Source organism: Seriola aureovittata, chromosome 14, assembly GCF_021018895.1.
Source record: "Seriola aureovittata isolate HTS-2021-v1 ecotype China chromosome 14, ASM2101889v1, whole genome shotgun sequence".
NCBI classification, from domain to species: domain Eukaryota; kingdom Metazoa; phylum Chordata; class Actinopteri; order Carangiformes; family Carangidae; genus Seriola; species Seriola aureovittata.
The window spans coordinates 16,394,948-16,413,934 of record NC_079377.1 but is presented as its reverse complement, the minus strand read 5'-3'; the positions used below and the strand labels follow the sequence as shown (position 1 = coordinate 16,413,934).

General features: G+C 41.1%; 1 protein-coding gene across 2 annotated transcripts in view; it reads right to left on the bottom strand.

Annotated features, from left to right (window-relative positions):
• adam12b (ADAM metallopeptidase domain 12b) overlaps window positions 1-18,987 on the bottom strand; it is a 76,204-nt gene that overhangs the window by 55,886 nt on the left and 1,331 nt on the right. For both annotated transcript variants that reach the window (XM_056396173.1, XM_056396174.1), the window contains exons 2-3: window positions 6,179-6,300; window positions 3,869-3,942 (exon numbers count right to left, since the gene is read on the bottom strand). In XM_056396173.1, coding sequence (XP_056252148.1) covers window positions 3,869-3,942; window positions 6,179-6,300 — 196 coding nt within the window. The remainder of the gene's footprint in view (window positions 1-3,868; window positions 3,943-6,178; window positions 6,301-18,987) is intronic.

The window sequence follows — 18,987 nt, the reverse complement described above, 5'->3', positions numbered from 1 at the left end:
TTGTAAATGCAACAATGGCTGAAGCTGTTGTCAAGCCACAATCACCACCACCCGGCAAGAAACCATGTTCAGCGGCAAAGAAAATGTACAAATAGCCCCTTTAAGCGTATTTCATTTAAGCAAGACTGCATTATTTTTGAAAGAGGAAATAGCACACATTCTTCATCCCACAGATGAAAAGTTAAACTAATCAACAATGATACATACAGGTTATATCCTATAGCTTATGGTGGCTAGTGTACGCTAATGTTAGCAAATTGTAGGTAGACATTTTTGTATAATTGAAAGGGCTGATTCAGTTTTCTGACTTCCCTCTACTTGTTAAACGAAAGTATTTACCATGATGGGTAAATACTATATTTACCAATTTGTTGCTTGTGGCCACAGTGGTCGTTGTTCATTTAAATCTATAGTATCTCATTAAATTAAGAGAGCTGCATCATATTACTATTAGTATCAAAAAGCTTCAAACAATACTGGGCCTTATAAACCATAAATTCTATACTGAATGTAGAAAACTTCTGTAAGTGGGCCCAGCTGTACAGCTCTCTCACACACACACACACACACACACACACACACACACACACACACACACACACACACGAGCACACACGAGCACACACGAGCACACACGAGCACACACGAGCACACACGAGCACCTTGGTCCCCCAGACAGTGCTATTGAAGTCTTTAATCAAGACTAATGCGGAATGTCCCATTCGACCACCATTAATCATTTGAAGCAGGCCAACTGTGCCATTGATCAATGCTACACATCAAAGCAGCTGCTGCTGGCACAAGTCTGTGTGTCAGTCCAGCTCTGTTTGCACTGTACAGCCCGTCAAGCTTAAATATTGTATATGACACGGCCATTCCCATTGCTCTTATGGAAAAAGAAAACATGACAGAATAATGGGAAAACATTTTCTCCATTTCAACCATATCAAGAAGCCTATTTTGAATGAATTGAAATATGGAAAAATGTCAGTAATATGTGAGGGCATATAAGAGGACGATCTAAGTGTCTTCTCACTGAGCTACTCGGGTACAAAGCTGACGTGATGATGATGGCACTGGTGGCGATACCTTTTAAAAGTGGCACAATGAGTGTGAATTACAGAAGCAGTCCACTCACTGCCTGCACTATGTGATTTTTGTACGGACAGTTTGAACCCAGTGGCTGGCAAGGACACAAGAGGTGACCACCAACACCCGGGGAAATCAAATTCACTCCAAGCCGAAGTGTTTTAAAATGAATGCAAAATTTATAAGGCTAACAAAAAAAAAGACAGACTGACTCTCTTACACACATGCGTACATTACTTAAACTAGACTTGCATTCACATTTTTGTGTACGCACTACCCTCACACATTCACCCACCAACAGTGGACCCCCACTGATTTCTCTCCTCAGTAGATCTGTACTTGTCTTGCTGCAGCCAAGTTTCCCTGGGCCAGGGCCAAGCAGCTAACAAACAGCAGTTTATTAATTGGATATGGTAGCGTGTTTATATTGGTGACGACCAAGATCATTTCACACTGGCCTCGGAACAGGTGTGCCCTGCAGCAGTGCCAAATGAGCGAACTGCACAGGCTCAGCAGATTCAAGCAAAAAAAGGATGAGCCTTCACAGAAAACCTGCTATAACTCAGCACAAAAATGCAACACTTACTAAGCTCTTGAGTTCAGATCTATTCACTTTCCCAACCCCAGCTTAATGGTTGTTTCTCTTTTCGCCTCGATTCAGCAAAAAATTTTTTACCTCTAAACATCAGTATTTTCACAACATTTCTCCTTAAGTAGCATTAAAGTTAAATAACTTCCACACTGGTTTACTTCTCTGTTCCTCACCTGCAAGAATAATTCAAAGCAAACCCATGCTTAAACTGAGGTCAATATTCAAACATTACATGCTATTTTGGAGCTTTACAACACACAGAAATTTACAGATGTGGTGGACACATTTGTAAATCTGTGTTTAGAAAATGGTTTTGCGGATTTGAATACTGCTTGACATTATAGCAGGCATATCCTGACTTAATAATCAAGCTCATTATCAGAGCTAATGTATATGAATCAGTAAAACCTGAACATTCCCACTGAGCTCCATTAAAACACAAACTTATTCCTTACAAGCAGCCTTGCGGCATTAAACATGGAGTGGTATGAATAAAAAAAATGCTGCTATGAGGAATATTCAATGAAGATTTCCACACTGACAACATGCATCAGTAAGTGACTCCAGAAGGGCAGCTTCGGGTTTAAAAAAAAATAGAAAGAAATTTACTTACCACACCTCTAATAAAAAAAATGAGTTTTAATTTCCAACAGGAACCATTTCTCTTAATGCTGAGCAATTCAACTACCAAGAGTATCTCAGCTGCACTGGCTTGGTTCAACTACTGTAAATGTATGCAAGGTGCAGATGTTAAATGTAGGAAAATATACATACTGGAGCAGAACTCAGTGTTGCCAGATATATTATATTACCGTAAATTATTCAGAAAAATCTTAAAAGCATCTCCATATCCTTTCATGCCCGGTCATCTTTATTTCCTCTCCAGACAGAATGGTTGCAGCCTCGATGACACAGACACACGTAGAGGTCAGAGACCACCTGTTCTGAACTGGTGAAGCGATATCAGAGGACACATCTGGCCGGACAGGGAACAGGCCTCAGGCTGGTGATGGATGACTCACAGCTGATGCTGAGGTCACTAGAGGTCACACAGAGGATGGGGAATGGAGGGGTCAGTTGGGGCAGTGTTTTCCTAAGGAGTGTGTAATTTCTGGACAGTGACATTACAGGAAATTTTTTTGTTTGTTTGGCAAGAATTTGAATTGTATTTGCCAGAGTTGGCAAGGTACTTTGAGTTATGGGAGAGGGGGAAATAAGACAGAGGGAGGGGTATTTATTGAGTTATTTGTCCATCTGCTTACATAACAGACAGTTTATTGAAATAGCCTCTTTAAATCTTTCTGACAGTAGTTTCAGATTTGCAATTTTTCTGACTTGTTGTCTTTTATATGTTTGATGCAAAGAGAAAGTGTGAATCAATACGGTTTCTTTTCTTTTTTTAAATTTTGACAGCAAGCCGTCTCATTTTCAAACTCCCACTAGGGTTCTGCAGTCTGAAAATCTCAGCGGTCTGATTTGTGTGTCTTCCAGAGTTACCACTGATGGAGGTCTGACCAGTTGTGGACTAAGTTCATAATTGCAGAGTCAATATCTGTATCCCCAAGCAGCAGGTAAAATATTGCGTCTCCACTCCTTCTGAATACGAAACATTGGCAAACACAAGGCCTGAGTCAGCGATGCCATCATTCTTGTGCGATTGTAAATTTCCCCTGGACATGTGACGTGGCCTTCACACCCGCTTTCTTCTGGCTTTTCAGCAATCTTTCCTCTCTATATGAAACAGTTTGCACCTGAGAATCTGTGTGTATCTACATGTTTATGAACTCCACATGATACCCACCCCTCGTTTCACAGTTCACTATTATTTTCCGCAGACTGGAAGGGAGTGGAGTGATGAGAAGGGAGAGAACAAGCATGTCCTCAGAGCTCTCTTCCGCCTTACTCTTTATCAGCTTTCATCTCTTGGCCCTTCAGAGAGACTGAACCATAAAAGAGTCCAATCACTAGGGGACATATTATTTTCTGCCTCCTTGAATACACTATATCATAGCCCAGACGCATACAACTTCTCCTCTTGCATATATAACTCCAGCCAGCCAAAGCGGGGAGCGTGGGTTTATCTATTGGCTCTGTGTGTGATTAACATAATAAATATCTAGTTTCCTCTGTCATGGTGCTCACGATGAGGATGGAAAGAGAATTAAGATAGAATTAAGAGGAACTCACTCATTTTTCTCCAGCAGCAGGATCAGCTGTTCACCTTCAGCATTTACCAGCAGCTGGAGTGACGCAGGATAACTCTGAAACAAAAAAGATGACAGGGGTGTTGAGGTGGTGCCCGGATCTCACCCATCCTGCCTTTGAATCAGCATTTGTGTGTTACTTCACCTTACTCTGGCACACAGGCAGGCAGTATATTAAGCAGGATGTGGCAAGGCACAATAGTGTTAGAGGAACAGGAAGAAAACTTCCACATCCCACATCCCCCAAAGTCTATGCGTGACACGAAAGTAGGTACACTGGACTAGTTTCACAACTTAACTAAGCCAGCATCCTGAAGATTTTTATTAAATACATTTTTTTTTTTTTTATTATTTCATTGATCAACTCCAGAACAAGGGGACCAAATTCACAGTGCCCTGCTGGTGTGTGGAAAACAACCCACACCGTGTGCAGCATGTAATCAGTTTACGGTTTCTTACGACAAGATTTAAAAAGCTGATCGCTGTCTGATTTCATTAAAATTATGCGTTTGTTTGGCTGCTCTGTGAACAGATTCACTAGTTGCACTTTTCGTCACAAATACGTGGTAGAACAGATAATCTTATCTCCAAAAAAAAAAAAGAAAAATACTGAACACCAACAGCATTTTCCTAACCTAGAACATGAGTTCAATATTTGTCACAGACAGTTTCTTTGACAGAAAAAAAATGTATTTCAGTAATTGATTATGCAACGTGATTATTTTGGTGCCACTGATTTATGGCTGTGAGAACCTGGGAAATAAAGGTGATGAAGGAGATTTCGTTCACAATGTCAAATTTCATTTTTGAGATTTAATCCAAAATCAAATCTCAAAACGGCAACTCCCAAAGAAATTGCTTTAAGATGGCTTTCCAACAGAGTTATCAGAGTGAAGCGGTGCCCTTGCGGCAGGACACAATCAAAGTGTATTAATGCCTCGGGCCCGTGTTATCAGACCACTCTTATAACCACAAGAAAAAGACAAAGACAGACATGGAAAATTTAAAAAGGATTGGTGTATCCTAGCCAGCAGACCGACAGACATGCACAGTGAGGAATTTATCATCGGTTGATATTTCAGCCGTACTGTGTCCTTTTCCCAATGACATTTCTTATGTCTGCTGACCGATGCCCTCAGGCCAACACTTTCTCTTCGCCAGGCGGCCTTCTGCTTCATCTGATAGTCAGTGTGTAAGTGTGGCAGCAAGTGTGTGTGTGTGGAGAGTTGATGTCACAGTCACAGCCAGCAAAGACTGTAAGTAATGACTCTGCAATGCTTTACGACTGTTTGATAACCTTCTATTGGCACAAGGAGCAGCTATATAAATCTGTTATCCAGGGAGGTATAAGTCAATACAGTCTCTGATAAGACAATCAGCAGCTGCCCTCGCGGCCAGTTTAATTTGGGAAGGGTCTGGTTGTAGATAGCATACTGTAAAACCACTGTATCTCCTCAACAAAAATGCCTTATGTCAGCAGTAGCTGATGGGTAAACATATCTGATGGAGGTGAAACGGGGTGCATAATTAGCTCCATAAAACTAAAAGTTTAATTTCCCTCATGCCCTCGTGACATATTGAGAAAGGAGCATGAGGCTGGAAAAAACTACTCCCTCAGATGGTGACTTCCCCGCACCAGGAAAAAATGTTAAGATTTCTCAGGGGGGTTTCAACACCTACGCATTTCCTCGCTCTGGAAAAGTTTCTTTAAGTTGTGGTGGGGGATGCCGAATTTCAAATATTTTCTTTTCCAGCTGTGGTCAGTGGGACAGACTGGTTTTTCTTGCCTGAGAAGACAAGAGAGAGTCCAGAAAGGACTGATTTGACTGTACATATGTACTGTATCTATGCATGTTTTAATCTAACAGATCTTTTAGTACAGCAGAGAAATGACACACAGTCTTCAGAGTGTTGTCAGGCTGCTTCACGCAGCATCAGGTATGTGCACAACTGACTTGAAAAACTGTTGAAAGGCTGAAGAGTTTCAGGAATAATTTCACATTCTGTATCAGCTCTAATTCTCACATACTCGAAGCGAAGGGAGCAAGCGAGGAGAGAAACCACAACAGGGAGATCAACAGCTAAGGAAGGGACTTTCTACTAAAGAAAATCAAGCAAGCGGGGAAGCAGGCAACAGGGGAGGGAATCATATACTGTGGTTATGTCAAACCAAAAGCCAGACATCTGTACTTGGCTGAGCTCTTGTAAGCACACTGGCATCAGCCAGGCTGCCGTCTGAGCCAGCTTAATAGCAATTAAGCTAGTGCTTCTGAGTGACCTTCTGAGTATTTACCCCGGCTTCAAGCTGGCTGAGAGGTCTGTGCTCCTTGCCCCTGAGCAGCAGAGGTACAGTGGTCCCACGGCGCTCTGGTTTGGTTTCTTCCCCTCGCTGTTTAGCCTTGTCTGGACTACTTCCTGTGAAAAGATCACCATTGTAGATTAGCTGGACTTGAATGATGAAATATGAACATCATTCAACAAAACATCACAGATACTTGTGCAGTAGATTTTGTTCAACTGGCATGCAGACAAAGAGGTCAGCAGTATGGGTCAAAACGATGATGTGCTCAATAATTCAAGCACACCAATAATGTTTCAGACAGAAAAAAATAAAGCCTGCAACAAAGGCAGGGAAGCCTCAGACACACGGCAGAGCACTATTAAAGATTGTGCACTGTGCTGCTGAGAAAGAGTAAAAGCTCACTCTTGTTCCTGTGAGGAGATGAGCTGTCCCCCCCCAAAGGGCCTCTGCAACAGGACCACAGCCACAGACAGAGCATCAATAATAGATGCTCTCACACAATTTATAAGGAACTCAGACTTTACGATATCACCACCAGACAGGAATAGGGTTTTAAAAAAGTGCAAGGATGAAACTGTCCTTTCCACTTCTTATTTTTGTTTCTATCTTTCCCTCTTTCATTTCTGTGTAGCAAGTCAGAAGCTAGCACTGCAATCTGCTGCTTTTCTCCGTCTCCTCCTCCTTTCAACTTTCCCTCTTAAACATATCATTTTACTCTTACTGAAGTTAAATTAACAAAGTTAGAAGCTAATTTTGGTAATTAGCTCTTAAAAGACTGCTCATTTGGGAGGCAAGCAGCACAGGATGTATGTATAGCATAGGATGAAATATGATAAACCGGATCAGTGGCTTCAAGCAGGATGTGGGAATAGTATTCACAATTCCCTCTGCGCTCTCAGTGTCTCTCTCGGCTTGTCTCCCACGGAAAACTGAGGCTGTCCCTGATGCTCCCACAGTCTCACTGAGCATGTCTTTTTTTGCAGCAGGGCCAGCAGGCCCATGTTATAAACCCAGAGAGGAGCTGTGGAGATGGAGTGGAGCGGGAGTGTTTGAGGGGAAAGGGTTGTTTGAGGTTTCACACTCCTGCGACTCAGAGCTTATGCTGCGTCTCTGTTTACTGTGCGCCTAAGGTCCGGGCCTGTTCCCAAATCCCTCGAGATGTGCACGTAAAGCATCTGTGTCTGCATGTGCATGAGTAACGTCATGCAGGGTACAACAGGAGTTCAGTGGCACACTGAGAAGAGATACTACAGTCTAACATGTTTTGTTTACCCTTCTTCACGGTTGGAGATGTCTTCCTTTTCAAGTGCTGTGTGTCTCTTAAGAGTCTGATGTTTCTTTTCTTTGAAGATGAAATTCAGCGACGACTCCTGCACCACCCCAACTGCAATTCTTACAACTTCAAACAGTCTGTGACGGGAGTTGCCCTGTGCTCTCAGAGTGGCCCAGACTCTCCGTTTATCCACAGTGCATAATAAGCTAACAAGGGCATAAAAGGGACCTCCTGTATTTAATGGGGTATTTGAGCATGTGCCGACGGTAGTTTGTTGGTTTTAGTGGTGCATGAAAACCACGTTAGACAGACGGAGCAGCATGACTGAGACCACAGGCTGTGGCTAGAGTGCCATTAAAAAGGGAGCTATAAAAAGGAAAGTCAGGCAGACGTCTTGTTAATAAAAGACTTCAACACTTCCACTGGTGTCCCTCGCAATTCATTTAGATCTCTCAAATACTGAAAGAGACTGTGTTAATTAAACAATACAAACTCAGGGAGAAGACCATGCTCGAAAACAAACCAGCTCTGAAGGCATGTCGTCCGACCACATCTGAGGGCAAAAGTGTTTATAGCAGTTCTGAAAAGCTACACTTGAAAGCGAGGCGAAAAGCCCGCTGTCGTAGAGGCGCCGAGACATAATGAATTCTAAACTTTTCAAGTCTTTCCTCGAAGGCGTTCGTGGTGTTGCACTTGTTCGATTGCAGGGATAAAAGTAGTGTGAGAGTAAAAAGGAGAGCTTGAGAGCAAAGTTCAAATTCTGCCTTACTTTTTCACTTCTGTGACTTGCTGCGTGAAGTGCTTGTTAGATTACTGGTTTCTGAAAATTACAAGTAATATCAGGGGTTTCAGACACCGTTCAACAATCCGACAAGCGCTCCGAAACATATTGACCCTTTTAATGTGTATTGTGTGGTGTGCAAGGGCGCTGTATGCTGTATGAGTGCTTTTCAAGGTTTTTGTGTGCACTAGTATTAACTTGGATAAAGATTAAAGTTTGTATGCAGCATCCGTCATTATTCCCCCAAAAAGAAGCATTGCCTTCAAACAGCAAAGAAATATGACATTCATGATCATTCTCATGGGCTCCTTCCTCTTTGGGAATCTTTGAAATTCAAACTAAAACTGGGTTAATCCCATATGTTTTCTGGAGAGTATCTTGATTGCTAAGCCAACCACAGTTGTATCCCCATATTGGACACAAGGGAGAATCGGCTGCGGGTCATACATCTAAAAAACACAAGTTCTATTTGGCAGCCAAAAACATCTTTCCCCCACTCTCTCTTTAAATAGCCTCACAAACCAGACCTCTTTTAAAGCCAACTCTATTTTGATGATCTAACAAGAGTGATTTTTTTTTCTGCCGTTTTAGCATTCCATCCCGAGCATGAGCTGTATTACTAATTAACCGGTAGGCAATGTGAATTCAAACAGGACCTGAGGTCCATTTTACTCAGCAGGGAAGTGACACAGCCAACAACATAAACAAACAAAATGAGCTGCAATTACTTCAGTCAAACGGAGGGCGCTGCTGGACTCAGGACAAAAATCAAACTCATTATGTTCACTTAGTATGTTACCTGCTGCATCAGAGAGATTTCCTGATGACTCTTTCATTTCATCTCTCTTTTTGGAGGAGAGATGAGTGCATATTGTGGGGATGATTAAAGTGAGATAACTATACATGCATAAATAATAAATGCAAAAAAATACATTTGTACAGCATAAGTCATTCCTTTTAGTCTAGTAGAGTATAGTATAGTAAAAACAGAACACACTGCTTTGCATTCACACCTGATACTGTGTCTGCTCAATCAGCAATGTTACCACAGAGTCCTTCTCTTGAGATGAACAAGGGAATAAACAATGTAAGCAAGGTCAAAGCAGGCGGATGAAGGACATGTGGTAATCTATAGAAGAGGTGTTTCGAGACTGCAAGAGAGAGTTAATGTCAGAGCCTGTGACATTAACTCTCTCTTGCAGTCTCGAAACACCTCTTCTATAGATTACCACAAGCCTTAAATAACATTTGCACTCAAACTACGTACAGCACACTGTGTATTTCATGGAAAAGAAAAATGATTACACACATTACATGTTTTTTTAAATTTCTAAGAGGTCCTTAAAGAGCTCAAAGACATTTGATGATCTACACTTTAATGACAACCGGGAAAATTTTATCTGCCTATGAATTTCATGTGATACCGCTCCCATCAGGATAGAAACGTTCATCAGGATAAAGGTGATCATTGATTTGCAGTGGACCCAAACCATGCCAGCGAAATACCCCCCCACAGCATAACAAAGCCACCAGATCTCCTCACTGTAGGAGTCAAGCATTCAGCCCTGCTTCATTGGTTGGTCCTCTGGTTTTTGCACCATTGAATTCTCAAATGTGCATTCATCTTCATATTGAGGGGTTTCTGCACTGCAATCCTACTGTAACATGTAACATGTCAATACCACAGTCTCTGTGGTACAGACAGTCTGTTCTTACTCACACAGTCTGATCACGTCCTGCATAGAAAGTCTCAGTCACCTGAGGGAGAGTTGCTCCTCTGTTTTTCCTTACATATCGCACTAATGCACGAGCATCACGGTCATCAAATACCAACCCTAAGCACTGATGTCTTTCCCATACATCTAAATGCAGATGTCAATTTAGTCGCTGTCGCCTACTGAAACACCAGCCAGCTGAGCATCTCTGTGACTGACGCTCCTGACATCCATGCCAACAATGAACCTTATTTCAAAGTCACTTCTTGCCATCTTGACACAAAATCAGAGTCAACTGGACCTGCTCAGCAGTTTAATACCTGCCACAGACCATTTCCTTTCCTTTTTCCCTTTGTCACCTGCCTGTATTTCAACATTGAAAACAGACCTTTAATAACAGTGAATCAGAGGATAAGAACTCCGATTACAGATTTGATCGCAAAGATTTAATGTTCAACATCTGCATGGCAGCTGCATAAGTGCCCCCCCCCTCGACTCCAATCAAATCTGTGATGCATCTGCGAATAACTTCTAAAAGGTGAATCTTTGCCAACAGTGACTCACTGAAAAAGCTTTTTTAAGCAAAGAAAAGAAAGACAAAGGTACCGTGATTACACAGGATAAATGTCTTTAAATCTAAAAAAATGAACATCTTGTGCCAAAACACTGACGGGCAACAGGGAGCAGAGGTGAGTTCAACTGCTGCAATTGGATTTGATGGAAATCTGGATGTTACCCAGAACCATTTCTGGGAGTGCCTACTATATTGATCATGCATATTGATCACAAAATGGAAAGGTGAAACCACTGGATGGATGCTAGATAGGTGTTATCATTGTGGACAGGTGTGCATTTTTTAATGCTTTTTTCATTTACTGACTTGATGACAAATATATGAAATACAAAATAGGGACACTTTAGAACACAATAGAGCACAAAAGTTCTGCATCTTTTTCTTCTTTTGTGAAGCTTGATGAAATGTCTGTGGACAGGTTGAAAAGAGAGGTGTTAGTGTCAGTGGGGAAACAGCTAGCCTGGTTGTGAAAATAAAAAGATCCGCCTACCAGAACCTCTAAACTCACTAATTAACATCTTATCGTATATATCATTTGTGTGGTAAGGGTAGGATCATTGGTAGGTTAACTTTACCAATAACAATAATTCCAAATGACCTATTTCATAAATTGGTGAACATAGTCGTTTTGGGAAGAGCAGGGTTTCCTACACATGACACATAGTGACAGTGGTTGCACGTGGGATAACCGTCTGAGAAAGAAAGGAACTAGAGGGAAGATACAAGAAGAGTGGTGCTTGAGTGCTCTGATTCAGTGAATATCTTGTGAAGTGTATGGTGTTTTTCTTACTTCTGCCTCAGATGCCCTCGGTTCTACTTTCTCCCACCCAAGAAATCTGATGCTAAAATGTTTTCATCTTTTAGGTCCAAGTGGAACAAAGGCACTCTGCAAACACCTTAGTGGAGATTTCTGTATACATCCAATTACTGATTCTGTATGAAAACACCACTGACCTAAATACGGCAACGGATGCTACACCTACATTGTGCCCTCGGAAATAAAGAGCCCATAACAAAGAGAATGGCGAATGAGGCCGCTTTGAAACCTAGTACAGCTCATGACTATCTTAACAGAGCCATTCCTGGAAGTAAAAACGGTATCTAACTAATCCTGCAACATCAATTAGACAGTGATACCTGTGAGGTTGCCCTGACATTTATTTAATGATTAGAGGGAAGGGTGAGTCACTCAGAGAAATAGAAAGACATCAACATCATCTTTAGGACTGTCTACAGCATTACAGGTTGTCACTGTAAATCTCATCACAGTGCGAAACTGAGCACCAAAATAAAGCCCGGGTGTCCTTTCATAACAAACACTCTTCCCTCCAGCACATCACCGAGATCATTTTACAATTCCTCCTGTTAAAACACTCCTGATAAATCCTTTTTTTTCCCCTTTTTAAAGCAGCCATAGTTCATCTTTAATGTGATATTCTTTGATTAAACAAAAGCCTTGCAAAAGAGGAGCTGCTAAAGCAACTTCAAAGAAAATACTCTTTCAAGTGATAACATAAGTATTCCAGAAAATAATCCAGTGAAACATACATATAGGCTTCTTTTCTCTGTAGAGGGTAAATGTACAAATGTATTTTTTCCCATTTCATGTCTGCGTTTCATCTTGAGCAGCATAATGAACTGGCTATCTTACACTATGTTGATTCATTCATGTTCTTCAGCAATAAGATGGAAATTACAGTATATTCAACAGCATAAGACACTGGCCAGACCTGTAATTTCCAGGTACTAGAATGTTCAAAGGCAAACTCTGAAAGCCCTCTTCACAAATGTTAGCACATTTTTTTAAATCAGCCACAACAGCAGGGCTGGTATTTTCACCTTGTGAGTCTGTGTGCGTCATCACGGTAAAATGTGGTTCTGGAGACACCTACGGTTGCAGAAACTACCCACAGAGTTGGCTTTGAGTATTTTGACAGGTGATTATATGTCTGGCAATTTTGTCACCACAACTTTGAAAGATACAGTCACAAAATTTTACAGGTGAGATCTAATTAAAGCTAAGTTCGAAGATGGGTGTGGTCCGACCCAAGAGTACTGAGTAGTCATGGAATAATGTAGTAACAACTCTGACACCTTTTTCGGTTTAAAAGAAACAAGCTGTTAATCTTGTTAAAAAAGCTTCTTTTTAAGCTTTTGGTCATTTTGTCTAGTTTAGCTTTTTAGTGTTACAGTATATTTCTGAGATACTTCTCTGTAATTCGGCTTTCACCGCAAAATGTTTTAATGTGTGGCTGGATTTTAGTATAGAAGTAGTGGTAGAGTTTAATAGAGACATGAGAAAATGTGGCATAGCTGTGCCAAAAATGAACAATGTTAACAAGACTGGGAATTGTGCAAGCCGCTCTGTACCATACTTCATGGCATTTTGATTCATCTTCTGGGCACCATGGATATCTGTTCCAAATCTCATGGAAATTAATCTAACTGATGTTAAGACATTTCATATAAAACCAGAAATGTCAACCTCATGGTAGCATTAGACGAAAAGTCAGCAGGATTCATCCTCTGGTGACCATTATTGTTTGTTCAAATTTCATTGTGATGCATGGATATTTCAGATATTAAAGCTGTGGACTGACTAACACAACAACAGACTTGCATCGCCATCCGCAGAACCACGCCATTAGTGTGGCTAAAAAAACGTTGCACTCGTGATCGAATAAAGCAACTTTTTAAAATTTTTCTTCTCTGTACATGTAAAGCAGAATATAGGGCTTCTTGGATGTTTAAAGTTGTCCAAAGAAGAATCAAATAGATACAGAAAGAAAAGAGGGGTGTATAAAATTTGACTTCAAATGAGGAACAAAATAATTTGAGTTTCTTATTCAGTGTGTGAGACCAGGGTAAAACACAGAGAGAAAACAGAGCTGAGAGGCCCCTAGAGAAACTGAGTCCCCAAGCCTTTCGCAGGAGTTGAGAATTTAAGTATTCCCTCATTTCAACAACCCCTCCTTTTATCAACTCCCTCATCGCTCACTTTTTCCATGTGATGACACACTGGAGTAATTAGCACTGAATTTGAGAAGGTGTTAATCCTGGATGTGAGACCCCCCCAGATACATTCCAAACAGAACAGCCCATTATTGGCCTGAGAGAGTAAGCTACAAGGTCAATGGCTCACAGTGAAATAATGGTAACAGGAGACTTCTCGGGGTGGGGTTGTGAGATTTGCTTGTGTGTCCTATTCCTATCCTGTGGGAGCAACAGTAGAAAAGCCAATTCCCATCTTGTCCTGCACAGATTTGGGCATTATGTCTCACAGCTATGGGGATTTCATCTTGGAGGATTTGGGGATTAACAAGAATTTATCACACATGCTGGGTCACCAAACAGCCATTCGTGGGAGAGGCGGGGTTCAACGAATATGGATTTTATTTTTTTTCTAACCATGCTAATAGTATGGCTCTGTGGTTGGCAATGTTAGTCGGTTAGTCAAGCACTTGGGTCCTAACACATCAACTCCTGGATGGGTTGTCATGAAATTTTCACTCATGGGCCTCACAGGATGAATCCTAATGACTTTGGTGATCCTCTCACTTTTCCTCTACTGCAATTATGAGATTGCATTTGTGATTTTGAGTGAAATGTCTGAAAAACTATCGGACAGATTTTTATGAAATTTTGTACATTCATGTGCCCTTCAGGATGGACTGTAATACATTTGGAGATCCTCTGGCTTTTCATCTGGAACCACAATCAGGTCAACACTAACATTTTTCCAATACAGTTTACAACTAAATACGAAACATACGAAAATACAAAACAAATAACATTATGATAACGATAACATTACCTTTAGATGTACCTTTTGTTTAGCAAAGTTAGCACATTAGCATTTAGCTCAAAGCATCACTGTGTGTAAGTACAGAATTTTTTTTTATGTTGTACATTCATCCAAATTTAGTATTGTAATAGGTATAATATATTCATTCACTATGAATTTAATCTATACAGAAACCAAAAACATCAGCACATTTTGTGTTTGTCACTATTTTACAAAAGATGAAAGCAAGGAAATTCAAGTATGTGCACCTCCATAACATACATTCATGCACACACACTCACAAATACATAAAGGGATCAAGAGGTCCCAAATTGCTGTTGGCAAAGCACAACAAGCCTCTGCCTCACAGGTTTTTCTTTACAAAAAGGTGTTCACTTCACATAATGTAGCTTCAAAACAGCTTCTATTCCTCCATCAAAAGTTTCCATAGGCCATAAAGGATGATGGTTTAAGAGCAGTGCCGGAAGCCAATCAACAATGTCTCACAGTAAATACAATGACAGAGGCGTTATGACCTCTCTGTTGTGAAATTATCAATGCAGGATGACCTGGTGCTTCAGCCTGCTGTACAGCTGCATAAGTCTCAAACCCCCAATCATGTTGTTGCATCAGTCCAGTTTCTTGTTCTGTCCTTACTCTCATCCAAGCAAATCCTAATATAACTTGAGAAGAGTGCTCTCTCAAAGAAAAGCAAACAACCAACCACTGCTTTAAAGAATTCATATGTTCACGAGCTGTTTTCCCCATTTCTTCTGCTACACCTCTATAGCCTCTCATTCAATTTAAATTTGAGAACTGACGACTGCATGTGTGCACCTCTAGCAAATCCAATATCTGCCACCATTCTGCATTCTAGCATAAATATCAACAGCTTGCTCTTCACTGATAAGTTGCGACAGTAGAGACTCCCTGTTCCTTTCGTACTCTACATCTATTTATCATTCCATTCTTCCTCCATTCGCGCCACAAAAAAAGTAATATTTTTTCTTCATTTCAGAGAAAATTGTCTGTCCCACAAAAATATCTGCACTTCACAGGAAGTATGACATATTCAATCACTGTGGTAAATGGATGAGAGAGGTAGGTGACTGCCTTCGCACCTGTCTCTGTGTCCCTTTTGGTTCTCTGAAGGATAAAGCAGATTGGGGAGGGGGGTGCACCCACTGTCATCTATCACACCCATGACTGACTGCTGTCTGACATGACTCTGCAAGTGGTGGTCTGCAGCTCTTTCTCCAGTTTTACAATACATGTCTCACATACATTCTTTCTTTTCCCCTCTCCCTCGTCTTCCCTTTCTCACCTATGATCATCTGGAACTGCCCAGGGCATTACTCAATGTGTTAGTCTCTCAGATTATCACACAGCAGTATGGATCTCTGAGCTGTGCATGCAGCTGGTTTGTGTGCGTTATGTTGCCTGCTCATAACATCGGCTTATCTATCATATCTGTGATCCCGTCATCCTCGGGCAGAGTAGCCCGTGGTGAGCAGGGGGGAGCTAAATCACACTGATGGCTATAATGACCAATGATGCTCAACAGAGGGAGAAGTTTCTAACTGTGTCTGTCGTTCCCTCATTCCCAACAAATCAATGCCAGCCTGTCCTCAAAATGTCAAGCGACAACCGCCCCAAGGGTATGAAAGACAGACCAGGGTGAAGTTGATCGCTAAAAGCAGAAAAGGGTTGTTTTAACCCAGCCATACCTCCGCATTTCACCACAGACTGGAGGATGGGTGTGAGTTGCATCTCAGGAAACTGTGCTGAAAGGTGGGTGATGCTCCTCAGAGACCAACGGGACTTTGTGTGTATGTGTGTGTGTGTGTGTTCTTCAGGGGGCTGAGGGCAGGTTTATTCTCCTCTCCGCCAGTTTGTTTAGACAGCACAGACATTCTAATCTTTCTAATTAATTCCGTCTGATGCTGTGGTCTGACCGGCCGATATCCTCAAATCTAATCCAGGTCATTTGCTTCTGTCTCTAATTATTTATTGTGTTTCCTCTGAAACCCCTAGAAAAGCAGTTGATATGCAGAGGAGAGACAAAGAAAGACAGGCAGAGACAGAGAGCCTCAGACAGACCGATTCATCAAAGATTTGTAAACACAGCCTGCTTGATTCTTGCTCTTACGGGACTTTGGTTATTTTTGCTCTTAAAGTTCAGAAGGCAATCGAGCCGTGAAGGGTGATAAAACTTCATTTAAGAATTCACAAATGTTTTTCTCAAATTCAGTCAATAGTCCAGTCATAAATATAAACATTTTTTGAACCCTAATGAGCATATGGCCAGCTACTGATCACCTGACTTCAACTTTGTAGATTGGTTCGACTATTTTTGCAAAATTTAATTACAACAACATATTTACAGAAGCAGTTCTCTCGGCTTTAACCAAAAAATGTGTTACTACTCAAATAGTCAAGACGGTGTCAGTCAATAGTTTGATAATTTCAAATATTCTTTTTGATTCTTTAAAATAAGAGAATAGGTGTCAGGGACATTCTCTTTTGAGTTTCAGGCAATGGGAGTCAGACCATGACAGAGGGAATTATTGAATTATTATGGCACACATTGGTGCTACAACGCCATGGACTCTCTAAATGGCCTTATTTTCCTCTGCAGTACTCAACTGACTATGCGTTTTGGGATGAAGTGCATTTAATAGTCTATGATGAGAATTTCATTCCCTCAATGAAAACTACCTGCTAACTTTTACAGTGCTTTCACTTGTTGAATTTTTTCTTGGAGAAACACACAGAAGTCAATATTACTGGCTTCAAGGCCAGAATATACGCAACATGACACTACCAAAAATCCCTCCAGAGAAAGTCCTTATTATCTGATGCATCACTTACTTCAGTAACTGCTAACACAACACAAATTTTGAACTCTATCCAGGTAACCAATTGCAGCTGAGTGTTGGCACACTCAGAGGTATGCTGGCACTGGAGGACTGTCAGTCGGCTCTGGTCCATATATGGCTGCCAGATTTGGAGTTTTTGAGGGTGCAGACTTGGGCTGATTTGGGCTCAGTTAGCAGCGCTCATGCTAACTTTGGGCAAGTGTCCCCTCATGGCATCGGCCCAAGTTTGGTTGATTCTGGCAGGGCACGCACCACAAATCTGGCTATAGTGAGGCAACCAGTCATGCCAGATTTAGGACACCGTTAAGCCAGGCTGTCTTTGCCAAATGGATACCTACCACTTTACACTCAACATACACTCTAGGCTGCCTATAACTCCCTGGCAATACCTGATACTCTGTTCTGCATATGTGTATATTTATCTTTCTACTATATAATTTGTTACTTCAAAATCAGGTAACAAGTCCTTCGAATTAAACGACAAATATGATTTGAAATCAGAATGACTGATGTCTGCAGGATGAAAACCTTTTGACAGTGCCTCCTCCTCCACTGTAACAAATCACAGTGTCTTGATCTGACATCACTATGGTTAAGGTTTGGTGAGGTTCAGACACAAAAACAACTTGGTTAGGGTTAGGGATAATTCATGGTTTGGGTTTAAAAATAACTTAAAAAGGACGGGAGGAAACTGGAAGAAAACAGCAGTCTCTTGTGTCAAAGTCCAACATTTTGTTAACCCATCTAAATCATGCACACCTCTACACCGGCTCTATACCAGTGTCACACTATTTCCTCCTGTGCTACCCATGGAGAGAGAGTCATAATTCCACCAACCATTGGAGAATTTGTCACTTTAATGTAAATATATGTTGTTTTGGACATTTGCTGAAATTACTGATGCTGACATTTTCTTGGGAGGAGAATCAAGTTAGGATCCCTGCATATAGTACTCTTTTTTTTTTTTAACTCCATTTCTGAATGACATGTTATACCAATCCACCTGTATGTGCTACAGTTAGCGTGCAAGCTAGATCATAAATGCAGTTCAAATGAATATGCCTGGAACAATTTTTCCTATCTATCTTTCCTATCTACAATTTTCCATATCTGTATTCCTATCTTTCTACCTCACCATCATTAACAAAATAACTATAGAATTTCTGAAGTGGAAAAAAATGTTTGTTTTACACTCACTACCTTCAGTCAATATCCCTGAACACTGGCTCTCAACTATACCATAATGAACACACTGTAGTGTGGTCTCCATGAAGGTGGAGGTAGGCTATGACAAAAATTTCAGAGAGAGGCTGAAGTCAATATCCTGCTGACATCAAAGAGCTGGTACATACTGCCCTATTTCAATACTCACACTACGCCTTAACACTATTTTTACTCCCTGCATTCATACATCAGCTAACCCTCTGAGTGAGAGCTTTAATGACCACACATTTAGATGATGCGTGCTGTAAACATCTCCTGGACTGCATCTTTCCACCCCTCTGCCAGCATGGGTAATTTGTAGGGAAGATTTGCTAGAATGTGTGGGGGACTAATAATGATGCACCCTTAAGCTTCATATTTGTTAGCACCAAATCTGTAACAAACAGTATAGGCATTAAAAAAAGAAGAAAAAAGGGTGGTCCTGCACTGCATTTAACTTTTGTTGGCTACAATGAATTCTCCTCTTCTCAGGACCTGTGAGGTCCAGGACCAGGACCTATGGTTCCCTCTAAATGTGATGATGACATGCAGTGTTGTTTCAGAAGTACACTTCACAGAGGCACTGTATGT